General features: G+C 42.1%; 1 protein-coding gene across 3 annotated transcripts in view; it reads right to left on the bottom strand.

Moving 5' to 3' along the window:
- cacna1g (calcium channel, voltage-dependent, T type, alpha 1G subunit) overlaps positions 1–16082 on the bottom strand; it is a 303314-nt gene that overhangs the window by 104318 nt on the left and 182914 nt on the right. For all 3 annotated transcript variants that reach the window (XM_072558229.1, XM_072558230.1, XM_072558231.1), the window contains 2 exons: positions 4010–4078; positions 1934–2118 (listed from right to left, as the gene is read on the bottom strand). In XM_072558229.1, coding sequence (XP_072414330.1) covers positions 1934–2118; positions 4010–4078 — 254 coding nt within the window. The remainder of the gene's footprint in view (positions 1–1933; positions 2119–4009; positions 4079–16082) is intronic.

Here is a 16082-nt window from a genome sequence, read left to right as displayed (position 1 = left end):
TCCTCCCTCTGAAGAGCATCCCACCCAGACCTATCCCCATAATCCCTTATTACCCATAGCTAATCCATATAACCTGCACATCCCTGGACACTTTGGGACAATTTAGCATGGCCAATTCACCTAACCTTCACATCCCTGGACACTATAAGGCAATTTAGCATGGTCAATTAGCATGGTCAATCTACCTAATCTACACATCCCTGGACACTACGGGGCAATTTACCATGATCAGTCCACCTAACCTGCACATCTTTGGAGTGTCTTACTTATGGATATTAGATGTGCGAAGCTCTTAAAAGCATCTCTGTTCCAAGGGAAGCAATCCCTGTCTTTCCATGTAAGTGAAGATTCCCCAATCCCGTTAAGAAAAATAGGCAATTTTATTTTTCAACTTTGCAGAACCCTTCTCTGTTTTAAAATTTTTCTGAGCAATTGCAAACTACAATCATATGCAGCCTTTATAGGGAAGATGCTGTCAGGGTAAATGTGGCAGTCTTTTAATATGAAACATAGACACCCAAGGTTGTAGGTTTTGTTTTAACAATAAAGCTTCACAGGCTCACCACTCTCTGGGTGAAAAATTTTCTTCTCATGATGTCAAACGTATTTTCATTAAACTCCTCCCAATCCCTTTACTCTCTGGTGATCCACTGGGGTGTCTCCAGACTATATTAATACCACAGAAATGAAGGTTATTCCCAAACAGGAGCTGTTAATTTTCAGTAGACCATTAGACTATTCAAACTTTGTTTGTCACTCGATTTGACCATGGTTGATATATATCTTAACCCCACTGCTTCTGTAATACCTTTGTCCAAAAAAAATTATCAATTTCAGTGTATATGATTGACACAGCCTTAACCACCTTCTGGAAGAGATAGTTCCAGACTTTACTCCATGTATATGAAAACGTGCTTCTAGAATCAACCCTGAATAACCTAAGGAGAAAGTGAGGACTGGAGATCAGAGCTGAAAATGTGTTGCTGCTCCTTGAACGCTGCCTGAATAACCTAACTCTGATTTGATGGTTATACCTCGCCTTTGATCTGATTAGAGAAAATTATTTCTTTCCATCTACTAAACCTTTAGTTTGCTAAAACAGCTTAACTAGATCATCCATTAATCGTCAACACTCAAGGCCGTTTGACTTTGTTCAATGTCATCATTTCGCTGTCCAATAAAAACATGGGTATAAATAAATCCTGTTACCCAATACTAATTAAATAAACCACAGGTGTACATTTCCATTCATGGATTCTCGTCTGCTGACCTTCATATGAACTAACCCCTTCCCAGATAGATTAGCTCCCTGTTCTTTTTCAAGAGATTATCATGGGATCCTTTACATTGGCCCAAGAGGGGCAAACATGGCCAATTCATCTGAAAGACAATAGCTCTGACAGTGTCACACTCCAGCATTATTGTTCTTCTGACAATATGCTCTCCCTTAGTACAGTGTTCTCTATAAATTATATAGCAGTTATGACCATCTATCACTCAGTGGACCCTGCACAGACCCAGCACAATTTGCCGTGTGTGTTACTGCCCATGCAACAGCTACTCAATTCATCTTAAAGGGCCCCCATACTTAAATGATCAGGCCACGCAGAAAAGCATTAGAAGGAATATTGCTTGACATTGTTCTGAAGCTTCAACCTAGATTTTATGCTCAAAATCTCTGAAGTGGGGCTTCAAGCCACAGCCTCTAAGCAGAAACATGCAAATTACCCCTGGGCTGATGCAGACACATAAAGGTACAGTAAACCTAAGCAAATTCCTCACTGATGCTGTTGACCAGTGCATCATTCTTCCTGGCAGCCATGTGTTGTGATATAACCCTTCATCCCGTTGAGGTTTCTACAAGGCCAGCTCTGCTTTTCATCAGGTCGCATTCAGCTGGGTCCCTGGGGTCAGAAATGGTGGGTTTGATTACCGGAGTGGCCGAAGGGTGCGCAGGAGACGGAGGACTCGTAGCATTCCGAGGATCTTTGTCCCGCTGTCGGAAACCAAGGACACCAGAATATCGATGACAGAAATCATCACCAGTAGCCCATCCAGGATATTCCAGGAGCTCTTCAGATACGTCCGCTGACCGAAGCAAAGGCCCATAGCCACCAACTGCAAAGGAGAGTAGGAAAGAGGTCACTACTGCCAAGGCATTACTGCAGTGGTCCATATTTTATTTGACAATCAATCCGAGGGCATGGGGGCCACAATGGGTTTAATAGCAGGGTCACATTTGAAGAATTCCAGGCAGCCTGTCCATAGGCTTATTACAAGACAGAAGTAGTAAGTAATGTTGGGGAACAGTGAGATAATCCAGAAATGGTCAGTGAGGGTTTTGGTGAAATGGCAGAGGGGGACAGGTCTGGCCAACGGTCAGGGATGGGGAGAGGTCGGTGCAGTGATGGCAGTGATTTGATAGTCACAAAAATCCATCAGTTCATGGAAATCTGCTGTAAACCGAGTCTGTTGTCCAGATTAACTCATAACTAGCTGGGTGACTATTCAAAAGCCTAGCAAGTTACTTCAAAGGGAATTGGATGGGTGTGTGGGGTTGGTGTAACAAATGCTGGGCATATCAGTAATGCCCACATTCCATGAAAGAATAAATCAAAAGTACAAAGTGGCATTAATGCTGTGTCATAGTAACCAGGAATGAGAGATGAATGCAGCCTTGACAGTGATCCCCACGACAGTGATCCCCACAACAGTTGTATCGCCAGCTCACATGTAGACCACCAAAAATGGAGCTATCAGCATATTTTCTCTAAGGAGATCAGAGAGGATGTGTTTCAGAGAAGGGAGTGTGGAGACAGATTCAATTGGTACCTCACCCATGCTGTAATGGGTCACAGGGTGGGGGTGGGGACGGTGCGGGGTGCTGAGTGCCTGATGGTCATGCCATGTGTTGGATAGTTTCCCATTCCCAATACAATGCAATCTTGATCAATCTTGCCGGTGGATGAAGGAATGGCAGATGGAGTTTCATTTAGTTAAATGTGAGGTGTTGTATTTTGGTAAGGCAAACCAGGGCAGGACTTGTACAGTCAATGGTAGGGCCTTAAGGAGTATTGTCGAACAGAAAGACCTAAAATAGACAAACAGGAGGCTGGAAGGACATAGCAAACAGGCAGCATCAGGAAGTAGAAAAGTCAATGTTTCAGGTGTAACCCTTCAGGAACGAAGAAGGGTTATACCTGAAACATGCTGGTACATAGTTCTTTGAAAATGGCTTCACAGATAGATACGATGGTGAAGATGGCATTTGGTATTCATGCCTTCATCAATCAGTGCATTGAGTGTAGACATTAAGACATCATGTTATGTCTGTACAAGAACTACAAGATTAGTATGGCTGCATTTGTAGTACTGCGTACAATTCTGGTTGCCCTGCTAGAGGAAGGATATCATTAAACTGGAAAAGGTGCAAAAAAGATTTACAAGGATTTTACCAGGATTGGAGTATTTGAGTTATGAGAAAAGACTAGATGGGCTGGAACTTTTTTCCCTGGAACATAGAAGATTGAGGGGTGACCTTATAGAGGTTTATAAAATCGTGAGGGACATAGATATGGTGAATAACCAAAGTCTTTTCCCCAGGGTAGGCAAGTTTAAGACTAAAGGGCATAGTTTTAAGGTGAGAGGGAAAGTTTTAAAAGGGACCTGAGGGGCAACATTTCCACACAGAGGATGGCGAGTATAAGGAATGAGCTGCCAGAGGAAGAAGTAGAGTTGAATATAATCACATCATTAAAAGACGTGGACAGACACATGGATAAAAAATGTTTAGAGGCATATAGGCCAAATGCAGGCAAATGGGACAGGTTCAGTTTAGGAAACTTGGTTGGAATGAATGAGTTGGGCTGAATTGATTCTAATCCCGGTTGAGCTAGAATGGACAGCAATGAGCAGATTATATAGTCAGGATTAGAGGAGTTCAGTTATCACATTAAAGGTGGCACTGTTCTGGCCTTTTTAAAAATAAAAGTATCGTTCTGAGGTTTACCTTTACTGCCATCTCAGTCAAGAAGATCACTGTGAAAATATAGTTCGAAAATATCAAGAAGATTCGCTCCTTAAAGAGAAGAAAAGTTTCAAGATTAGAATAACAGCAACATAGTGCAGAATCTGAAATAACAAATAACTGGAAACAGTCCATGAGTGTGCCAGGATGTGCATAAAGAGAAACAGTGTCAATGGCAAGTTATAGGAGGTATGCATTCACTGCACCCCCTCCCCAATTAAGATGTTCGATGGGAACTGTGGCATGGGAAATCTGCAGATATTTTGTGGGGATTTAGTTGACCAATGGTGAGGATTCCTCTCTCGTCTGTGCTGGTTCCTCCTTATGGAGCTGCCAGGTCAGTCTGATTGGCTGGCAGCTTTATCATTCCAGTAGAGTTGTGATCAGAGGGAGTCCTTGCACAAGGAGGTCAGGCAGCTGGTCAGGCAGTATCCAAGGTGCAGGAGAACCGATGATTCCTGATGAAGGGCTTATGCTCGAAATGTTGATTCTCCTGCACCTTGGATGCTGCCTGACATGCTGTGCTTTTCCAGTTCCACACTCTTCAACTGCTGATCTCCAGCATCTGCAGTCTTCAGTTTCTCCCTGGGAGATCAGCAGCAGAGTGTATTTGAGATTTTGTTTGAGGGGCCAGTGGATGAGGATTAAAGGGGAGGGAGTTTTGACTTTAAGGAGTTTTGGGGTAGTATGCTTCTGATGGGCACAGGGAAGCACCCAAAAGGAGCTTCCCACTAACCCTCACTCCCCACCTTTTAACCTGTCACCAGCTCACATAGAAAAAGCTGTTGATCTATGTCCTTGGCCTAAGCCTCTCCTGTTATGGGTAAAATAGTGAAGGGGTGGGAATGAGGTGCTCACTTGGCCAATAGAGGTCTCAATATCTTGCTGTGATAACAGCTAATGTTACCATTTGACACATTAGATCCCAGAATGAAATCTGGCTTGATCGATCATATTTTAATGTGGCAGTCTTTTAATATGAAACATAGACACCCAAGGTTGTAGGTTTTGTTTTAACAATAAAGCTGAAGTTTATTACACAAAAGAAATAGGAAAAAACAATCCCATGCAATCTAAATATAAAACATATAAAGATTTTATGAAACACAATAACACAATCCCACTTACTCCCAACACCATCACTCACAGTTCATCAAAATCCACAGAAATTTCCCTTCCCTGCCAAATCTAGATTCCCTATCAATATTAGTTAGTTGCTTCTTTTATTTTTGGTCCTGTCAAATGTGAAGTCTTTTTCCTTGAAAACTCTCACAACTGAGATTGTAAACTTTCTCAGCTTTGAAAAATCCAATACAGTTTAACCAAAAAAACTCCTGCTGTGGAAGTAACATATTCCCTAACTAGTCTGAATAATCCCCTTTTTCTAGGAGAGATTATACTGGCATCTGGATTTAGTTTTGAACTGTCCAAAAGCTTTCCAACTTCTGGGTTTTTCTAAGCTAAAATCAATCTATGACTATTCTAAATCCAAAAGTAAGCCAATCTCTTTTCTCTTTCCTGTCCTAAAACGTCACAAGCAAAAAAAAAAATCCATTAACACCCCAACAGATACATGCTGTATTAAGAACATGGTTCCAGAAAGACTGGCCTAGTTAATTATTAACTTCTTCAGAAAAATACCCATATGCCACAAGCTTAAAATCCAAAATATCAATAAAAATTATATTAATACATATAAAACACATACCCAAGGGTGAGAGGGCCACACAACATTTCTACCAAACCCCTTTAGGTGGCAAGAAACAGAAATTAGGTGTAGGAGTAAACCATTCAGCCCTTCGAGCCTGTACCGTCATTCAATATGATCATGGCTGATCGTGTAATTTAGTATCCCATACCCAACATCTCCCCATACCCCTTGATCCCTCTAGCTGCAAGGGCCACGTCCAGCTCCTCTTGAATGTATCTAAGGAACTGACCCCAACAACTCCCCGTGGGAGAGAATTGCACAGGTTCACAACTCTGTGAAGAAATTCTTCCTCAATTCAGTCCTGAATGGCTTCGCCCTTATTCTTAGACTGTAACCCCCTTAGTTCTGGCAGATTGGCCAGGTGCTGCATTTTAAGAACCCCCAACTTCAAACTCATTGTCAAAGGGACGTAAAATCCAGTCCCATGTTTCAATCCAGTGAACCTTCATCATGATGGAAAAACCACAGGTGTAACAGCTTTTCAGAGCAAGACAGGGGCAGAGGGAAGGAAAGAGCAATGGAGAAGGTTTGAGATAAGGTAGATAGCAGGAGTGATTCAACTACGAAAGTAAAATGGCAACAAGACTTGTAAAGAAACAGAGGATGGAAGAGTTGTTCATGGTATTATGACACATACTTGCTCCACAGAAAAATGGGAGGAATGGTTTTGATTCCTGCCTTTCGCTCTATCACAGGCCCTCTTATGTTCACTGCCTCTTGATGTGAAAATACTGCCTTTAAGGACTTAAAGAGTCTTGCTGGATAAATAATAGTAAATTGATTGCATTTTACTTTCTCTTTATTTCTTTATTCTTCTGCCTTTATATTCCATATTTTGTTTTTTTTTTCTGTGTATTAAGATGGTGCCAGAAAGTGGTGTCACTACAACACTTTTCACTGTATTTTGTAACAAAGTACATGTGACAATAAATTAATCAAATCAAATCATTGCTGCAACAATTTACAGATTACATGATGACAGAGACTGTTAGGAGCCCACCTGATCTTGCTATCATCATAGTTATGATAGTGATCGTTGCCATCTTTAATAAGTCACTGTGCACATGCACTGTCAGTCTGAAGCTGCCCTGCATGGAATCTGATATGTGCCGTGGACATGGCAGAGAAGGGGAGCTGGAGCTCCAACTGGACAGAGGCAGGATTTCCTCTTAACCCAGGAACAGCAGTGGAGACCACAAAATCAGACCATGCCCAGCCTGCTCCAAGGTTGCTACCCGGTCCATTGCAGTCTCAACCATCTGGAGGAATACTCAGCAATGCAGGCAGAAGACCAATGTGCTTCTCCACTCCATTCGCATAAATGCCATCTTTTCTCTGGTATCTCAATCTCTGCTACTGTACCCAGCTCCCACCGAGGCTCATACTCTACCACACTACTGCCTGTAACATCTTCCCTCAGTCACATTCACTCACCCTGCATGCCCTCTGCACTGCCTACTTACTCACCCAGAACACCTCTCCTCTGCTCAAAGTACCAGCTGTGCCATCTACTTTCATTTCCCTCAATGTTGGCACTAATTTCAAGAGGGCTAGAATACAAGAGCAGGGAGATGTACCACTGAGGCTGCATAAGATTGTGGTCAGACTGCATTTGGAATATTGTGAGCAGTTTTAGGCTATGTAAGGAAGAATATGTTGTAGCTGGAGGGGGCCCAGAGGAGGTTTACAAGAATGATTTCCGTGATGAAGGGTTTGTCATACGACGAGCAGTTGAGGACTCGTGTTTAATAGGATGAAGGGGGATCTTGCTGAAACTTACAGAATACTGAGAGACCTGGTTAGAGTGGAGATGGAGAAGATGTTTGCACCAGTAGGAGAGATGAGGACCTGGGGGCAAAGCCTCAGAGTGAAAGGAGACCCTTTAGAACTGAGATGAGAAGGAATTTCTTCAGCCAGAGGATGGTGACTCTGTGAAACTCATTGCCATAGAGGGCAGTGGAGGCCAAGTCATTGAGTTCCTTTAAGACAGAGATGATTAAATGGTGGAACAGACTCAAAAGGCTGAATGGCCTAATTCTGCTCCTATATCTTATTGTCTTATGGTAATACCAGCCTCTCTGTCATTCCAGGAGGAAAACAGATTAGGACCCAAAATTTTGTTCCTCACCTTTCATGTAGATAACATCTTGACTCTGACCATCCCGAGGCACTGACAGTGTCCAATCCCTTGGACTGGTATTAGAGTTTGCCCTTCACTTGCTGTCCAGTGACTCCCTGATCAAAGGCTATACCCTGTCTGAGGCCTGCCCATAACCTTGACAAGCTTCTTGGCTTGGTGTCTGCTAAATGGCCTGGCAAGGCAGAAATAACATGAGTCTCAGATCTCTGGCTGAGGGGCAAAGCTCAAAAGATTAAGGCAAGGCCATATAAGACAGGGATGTTGTAAGCACCTATGTAGGCTCAGAGTGGATGAACCCTCTGACAGCAAGTGGAGAGCCCGGAGATGGCGCTTGGTCCAGTTCATGAGCTGGGTATCTGTCTCTGAGCAAACAGCTGCAGTGTTTCAATGAAAGTTGACAGCGTGGCCAGAGGTGTATCAGTGAAGTGGATCAGAGATGTGCTATGAGGGTTTATGGAGGCTGGCACAAGTAGGGTACCAATGTGTGGGGTGTATGTGGCTATGCCCTGAGGTGCTGGTGCCCAGTAGTCCAATATGGAGGTCTACCAATCCAAGAGATCCAAAGTCTTCAATTACCTGCTCCAGTTTCCAAATTTGCAACATTTAGCTAGTTTGGAGCATTTGATAAGATAGGAATTTTAATATTAATGATGCAAGTTATGCTGTAAAAAGAAGCTTAATGAGCTGAAAAAGCCATTAATCGGCAAAGCCGCACTCCTTAACGAGAAAATCAACTTTCCACTTGGCAAATGCATAAAAGAGACAATGAAACTGAGACAGGCTCGCCAGATTACCCACAAATCTTAGCAAATCTCATCGTGGCATATCATTCAGGCCCGAGGAACTGACCAGCGGGTCAGTGAGTGTGAAGTTTTACACCTCGTTGCCTCTGTGCATGTTCTACACTGAGGCCTAAAAATCATACCCAACACTACTTTTGGGGGACATGCAAATTGGAAAAGAATGATCCCAAACAAACTACACTGAAGAAAACTGAGAATATGTATCATTAAAAGAATACGTAAATGATTACATGTGGCGGATGCAAACTTTGAGAGGGAATGACCTGTTTCTGATGATTAGAGAAGTCTGTCATTGGGAAGGATAGGGGCTTTTACAGTAACACTTACCTATATGATCGGATGGGGGAGTGGCGGTGCTCGCGGAAGGAAGTTGACAGAAATTTTCCAGATAACTTTTCCCTTTAGTTGAACCTGCAATGTTCCTATGTTTAACTACTGCCTTCTCTCTGGAAATGACTGGACGGACAGGATTGGGGAGGGAGTGGGGCTTGGGTTATCATGCTACAAAGCTTGGCTTGGTGCAGTAGAGAGTCTTTTCCTCACTGTCCTTGATGTGTGTTAGTAAAAATACCAGGGCTCAAGAGTTCACCACAACTTCTAAAAGGCAATCGGGTACTGTCGCAAAAATGTGCAGCTGCCTGTGATACGATATCCGTTTGTGTTTACCCATTTAAAATGATCAGATTTGCAACAAATTAGCAGAAGAAGGCTTCTGAGTGCACAATTAAGAATCTGCAGACTGATATCATAAGCTGAAATTTCTAACTTATGATTCTAACTATTAATGCAAGCATTAACTGGTACTTTCTCTTGGTCTTCATTGAGAAGAGAGTTTTGTAGCAAGTCTCTCAGTTCCCTGGTTCTAAAATTCCACAGCCAGGAGATCATTTCAGCAACTCATGGTAGTTGGTAACCAATCACTTGTAGTCCTGCTCATTGTTTTACTGTGCTCCCAAACCCTGCGCCTGATGACTGAATTATCACCACAGTGACAAGGGAAACAGCTCCTGTGACTGGCTGTCAGTTTAATAATAATGGCGTGCAGCAAAATGCTTAGATTGCAAATCCAAGACTCGAAGGCTTCCCCATCACTTGCCAGCATTACTTATTTCAAGTTCAGCTTCCCCCGCTGATTACTGTCGTCTTCCTGCCACTGAAGCAGTTTTTCAAGAAAAGGTTTTTTTTCCAGCTGACTCAATAAGCAGTTCTCTCATGAAGGATATCAGAAATATAATATGGAAGATCAGCTTAGGGAAGCTTTAAAACAGGGCAGAGACTGGTTGGACTAATTGAAGCATGTTGATCCTTTGGAATACATGATAGGTAAGCTGAAATTAAACTTACGCGGCATATTTTATCTTAATAGTTTGGACTAATTTCAATGCTATCCAGTGCAAGTTTTGCTCTGATTCAGTTAGTGCATGCACTTACTCATGATGCCAGTGCCCTGTTCAAAACCACCATCTGCAAGTTCCCCTCCAAGCCACTCTCCATCAGGACTTGGAAATATATTGCTGGTTCTTCACTGTTGCTGAGTCAAAATTCTGGCTTTCCCTCCCTAATTGTAGATTCCCTCCACATTGTAGATCTAGCTACAGTACATGGACTGCACAGTTCAAGAAGGCAGCTCACCATCACCTTCTCAAGGATAACTAGGGCAATAAATGCACGTCCAGCTAATGATGCCTACATCCACTGAATGAATAAGCAAACAGGTTGATTTTCAAACTCCACCTCAGACCCCTCAGTGAGTGTATTACTTTCACCGGCTTTAGCATACTGGGCCCCACAGCCCCTGTAACACAGCATTCATGTTTGAAACCTTGAACCACACTTGAATCAACTCCACATGTGACTTTGCTAACTTTTCTGGCATTAAGCTTACAACTGACTCACAACAGCATCTCCAACCTTACCCCTTACATTCCAATTCCGCCACCCCAATAACTTCCCACTTCAAATCGTGTGTGTATTTGCTTGTTGAAAGTGGATGCTAGTTTTACCTTGTCCCTTTGCGATTTCTTCTTGTAATTTCACCCAAACACTGACATTGCGAGCAGGCATTTTCAATGACCTCCCTCGGCCCTTACTGATTGTAAACAGGAAATGACACGGGTGAGCATGTGCTGGTGTCACTCCTGTGGTATACCCTGCCGGGGCACAGATTAAAGAACGATTGCTTGTGTGTGTGTATCGGCAGCAGCTCTGGTACAGTGCAACGTTTCAACAATAACAGCTTACATCTGCAGTGTGTCTTCAAAGTCGGACAATGTCCCAAGTGTCACTTGTGGCTCAGTGGGAAACATTACTGCCTTTTGAGTCAGGGCTCACACCCTCACTCAGGACACAAAAACATGGAACTGTTTTCTTATTCATTCACAGATGTGGGTGTTTCTGGCTAGGACACCATTTATTGCTCATCCCTAATTATCCAGAGGGCAGTTCAGAATAAACCACATTGCTGTAGGTCTGGAGTCACACATAGGCCGGACCTTGTGAGCATGGCAGATTTGCTTCCCCCCCCCGACCCCACAGGGGAAAACTAGATGATTTTTTTTCCGACAACTGACAATGGATATAATTAGACACTTAGAATCATAAATTTCCTAGTACAGGAAGAAACCATTCAGCCCATCGGGTCTGTGGTGGGATTTGAACTCAGGTCCCCAGAATATTACCTTGGTCTCTGGATTAATAGCCTAGTAATCCACCATTACTGTTCTTTAATAAAGGCCGTTAGGCCAAGGCAGTCTGTCAGAAGCAACAAAGCTACATTGGTCAGCATGTCAACATCATTCCCAGCATTGATTTCTGGTTTTGGGAGCCACTACTGCACAGGGACACCGGAGTCCTTTTGGAGGCAGCAAGTGTAATTAGAGGGAATGTTACTGATGGAAGTATGACTTTTTGGATTGGATGTTAACCTGACGTCCCATCTACCTGCTTGAAAGGATGTCAAAAATCCCAAGGCACAGACAACGGCCTTTGAACTCTCACCTCTGGACCAATATTTATCACTCATCTACAATACTCCCTCAGATTCTCGGATTATTACTTCTAGTGTGCAAACTTGCTGCTATATCCCTTCCATTATGGCTGTGAGTACACATGAAAAGCTGCCATGGAGTGTTGCGAGGCAGTGAAAGGGGCTATATAAGTTTAACATCTTTCTTTTGTTCACTGGAGTGCAACCAGATGAAAATTGGCCTTCAGAGTGGGAGAGAGAGAATTGAAAGGAAGCAGGCTGGGGACTTGGGGAGAATAAAACCATGCAATCAAATCCTTCTGAACCTAAATTTAAGGCCCCTCATTCTTTAATAGAAGGGAGAGCTGAAGACCAGTTTCATTGAAGCTTTGTTCGCACGAGAGAACCTTCAGCTGTAAGCAATTACGACTTGGCTTCCTAATCCAGTGTGTTATGCTTGAGTATGACAGATTTGAGAAGTCTGGCAATCTATCAGAGGCTTGCGTGCAGACCATGGAGAATTCCCCATAAAATACCAAGGGAAGTATTAGAGGAATTTCTAGGGAAATGCTGCTGTCGAACTGTAAGCTGGCAAGCAGTCAATGACTCCCAAGGCCAGTCTTTTTTCTTTAGCCTGTCTGTATGTTCCACATTAAGGCTTGTTTGAGAGGATAGCAAACTGAATCATAGGGCGTGGGCTATACTCCTCATTTCATCAAGGTCACTTGAAGGGGTTCCCGATGGACTGGTATAATATTGGGCCAAATTAACCATAATCCACTAAATAGACTGTTGTTCAGAATTAGCCCTCAAAATTTGAAACTGCAGTAATTCTAAAGGAAGTCACATATACCCACTTAGAAAGAGAAAAGGGTCACACGGCGCATTAAGCTTCCTGCTTTCCCAATCATCAAGTAATGGCCTCTGTCATAAATTTACTAACCTTGCTACATTTATGTTCAACTCAACTGTTTAGAAATGCTATTACACATCTCTGGAGGGGGTGGAGCTTTTATCTAGGTCTCCTGGCTCAGAGGTTAGAACAGTACCACAGTGCCGCAGAATGTTTTTAACCAAGAGACCTATAGATATTTTCTTAATATCTTGGGCACATTAACATCTCCTGAATGTTCAGTACTACTTTGAATCTTTTCAAAGGCATCACCTTTTACTGTGACTGTTTCAGTCCACGTCTTTATGAATGGAAACTGCTGTGTTTATGATTGAAGCCTCTGAATTGAATTTGTTTGAGGATATTGAATCACATAGACTGCCATAATTTTTTTTGATTAATTCAAATCAAACATTTCAGCAAATCAGTTCCAGCTCATACCAGAAATCAAGAGAGACAATCAAAGTGCTGAGGTCAAGCTGGAGAAATGTATTTTAACTCAAATTCATCATCTGTCGTTCTTCGGTTAAACCTGCAGTACATTACTACCAGTTTTGTTAAACAGTTATATTCATAACATGATGCAACTAAGTTGACAGGCATTTGGTACGCTTGCCTCTATGGGTGAGAACATTGAGTTTAGGAGTTAAGATGGCATGTTGCAGCTGTACAGGACATTGGTTCGGCCAACTTTTAGAATGCTGCATTTAATTCTGTTCTCCCTATTTATGTTGTTAAACTTGAAAGGGTGCAGAAAAGATTTATAAGGATGTTGCTGGGGTTGGAGGGTTTGAGCTTTAGGGAGAAGTTGATTAGACTGGGGGTATTTTCTCTGGAACATTAGAGGCTGAGGGTGACCTTACAAAGATAAATAAAACAATGAGGGATATAGGGTGAATAGCCAAGGTCTTTTTCCCCAGGGAAAGCGAGTCCGAAACCAAAGGACTAGGTTTTAAGTTGAGAGGAGAAGGATATAAAAGGAACAGGGGCAACATTTTCATGCAGAGGGTGGTACGTGTGTAGAATGAGCTGCCAGAGGAAGTGGTAGAGGCTGGTACAATTACAACATTTAAATGGCATCTAGATGGGTATGTGAATAGGAAGGTTTTAGAGGAATATGGGCCAAAAGCTGGCAAATGGGATTAGACTAGGTTAGGATATTTGGTTGGCATGGATGAGTTTGACTGTTTCCGTGTTGTACATCTCTATGACTTGAAGTTAAAGTCAGTGCAAGAGTGCTATTTGTAAAATGTAGTGTGTAATCTGTGTCGATGAAAAATGTGTTGCTGGAAAAGTGCAGCAGGTCAGGCAGCATCAAAGGACTAGGAGAATCGACGTTTCGGGGGCATAAGCCCTTCTTCAGGAATGAGGAATAAGCCATTTCTGAAGAAGGGCTTATGCCCGAAATGTCGATTCTCCTGCTCCTTTGATGCTGCCTGATCTGCTGCACTTTTCCAGCAACACATTTTTCAGCTCTTATCTCCAGCATCTGCAGTCCTCACTTTCTCCTAATCCATGTAGATGGTAAGGCTCTTTTGAACCTCAATCTCACTTGTACTACAATGAATTTCCCATTTCCCATGGAACAGGAGCAATCATTGAGACAATGCATAACAGCACAGCCATCGAGACAGAGTTTTGAGGTTAGACCAGCATAAACAAAATATTGTAATCTCTTGTGATGTTCATTGAGATTTAATGACCCATTGTGTCATTAATGTCTGGGGGAGTTACTGAGACAATCAAGCAACTGGTCTTGATCACATTTGCTAATGGTGTGCACTATGCAGTGTCCAATCAACCACAGTTTATTACCCATATTTACCTCCTGTTAATTCTGGTATGAGAAATATGTTGTAGACATAAAATGATTCTGAAATAACTCCACAGAGGCTGGTATTCCTGTCCCCCGTTATTTACCCAGGAACAGTCCTTTACTTCGGTACTATCTCATTCAGCGTGTGTGTCAGCGTCTCTGACACTCACCTTTTTTATATGTCAGCCAGGGCTCCCTGATTGGACCAGATTATCAGTCCCAATCAGGGAACTCATATTCTGAGTTTATTCTCATATTTTAATAAATATTATTGATTGCCTATCGGAACAAAGCATGGTCTGATGGTGTAGGATCACAAAATAACATGGTGATCATATAACATAAAATTGGTGGCCTTGCTTGGGAGCACAACAGAGTACATTCGAAAAAGAAACATTTCTATGTATGACTCTTGTATGCAAATACCAAATTAAAAAGCCACAAGATTGTTCAGTTAAACTTCTGCTTTTTCACGTTTTCTTTATTTACACACTGGGTCACAGATCAGAGAATGTTAACTGAACAAACAAAATGTAAAATATTAAGTACAGATGCAACCCATGGGCATTTTTAAGCATCTGTGGACAATTTTTAAAACACATGCATTAATGCTGGCAATCACAAAAATACCAAAAACTGACATTTCATTTGAAGGTCAAAAGAACAACCATGTTTACCTCAGAATGCCAGGGATTCCACACTCAGAGAAAGAAAGGCGCTTTTAATAAGATCCGCAATATCATCTCACATGACGTACTCAGATCCGTTAAATACTGTTTATCATGCAGAGCGGAAACCTGTTTAACGTAAAGTTTATACTGCAGGGCAGGATTGCAAGACTCTCTAATACCATGATTATACTACAGGGTGTGTTAGATTACATGGTAATGCAGCAATGTATATAAGGTACAGCACAATACTGCAGGCTTGTTTAATTATCAGTTAGACTCTGCAGCCATAACACAAACTAATCTCTCATTTTTGACCTGGATCCGTGGCATATTCTGTTCAACATCTTATTTATAAGAAACAGTATCACCACAGTCCCATCTGATACCTTTTATATACCATGGAGTGATGCAGTAAATCTGCTTTATGTTAATCTGGGGTTGTCAATTTTTCCAACTGCAAGTGTTCCTATAATATGGGGCTGGTAGACTTCACGCTTTGAAACATTTGTATTAGGGACAGATTCACAACAGTGACAGCAAAATGTTCTGCTTGCAACTTTACATTGTCACCCCCAGAATTATTCTCCAAGTCTTGTTTATATAATAATGTCTGGCTTTGCTTATATAACTTCCCCTAGAGTTACTGTGCACCCTATCTTTATACAGCACTGGTTGGAGAGTGACTCCTTGTTTGTAGAACACTGGCCACAGAGTGACTCCCTGAGCCTTTTTTATAGAACACAGCACCGAGGTATTCTCTGAGTCTTGTTTAAATAACATTGGTCCCAGAATTATTCTCTGAGCCTTGTTTACATTACATTGGCCTTACAGTTACTCTCTGGGCTTTGTTTCTGTATTAACTACCAGTGCTTATTAACTTGCTTCTGTGAGGTGCAAAATTGTGTTTGCCTCATTCACTTTGCATTCCAAATGTCTTATGACAGTAGCTCTATTTCTTCCTTTCTTTTATACAGAATAATTCCTTTCTCATGCTTACTTGATTGAAGTGTCTGCCAGAACAAGATGACTGAATAAAACACGAGCATGTGCTTACCAA

The sequence above is a fragment of the Chiloscyllium punctatum genome, chromosome 39 (assembly GCF_047496795.1).
Source record: "Chiloscyllium punctatum isolate Juve2018m chromosome 39, sChiPun1.3, whole genome shotgun sequence".
In the NCBI taxonomy this organism is placed as follows: Eukaryota; Metazoa; Chordata; class Chondrichthyes; order Orectolobiformes; family Hemiscylliidae; genus Chiloscyllium; species Chiloscyllium punctatum.
This window is presented reverse-complemented; position numbering and strand designations above follow the sequence as displayed.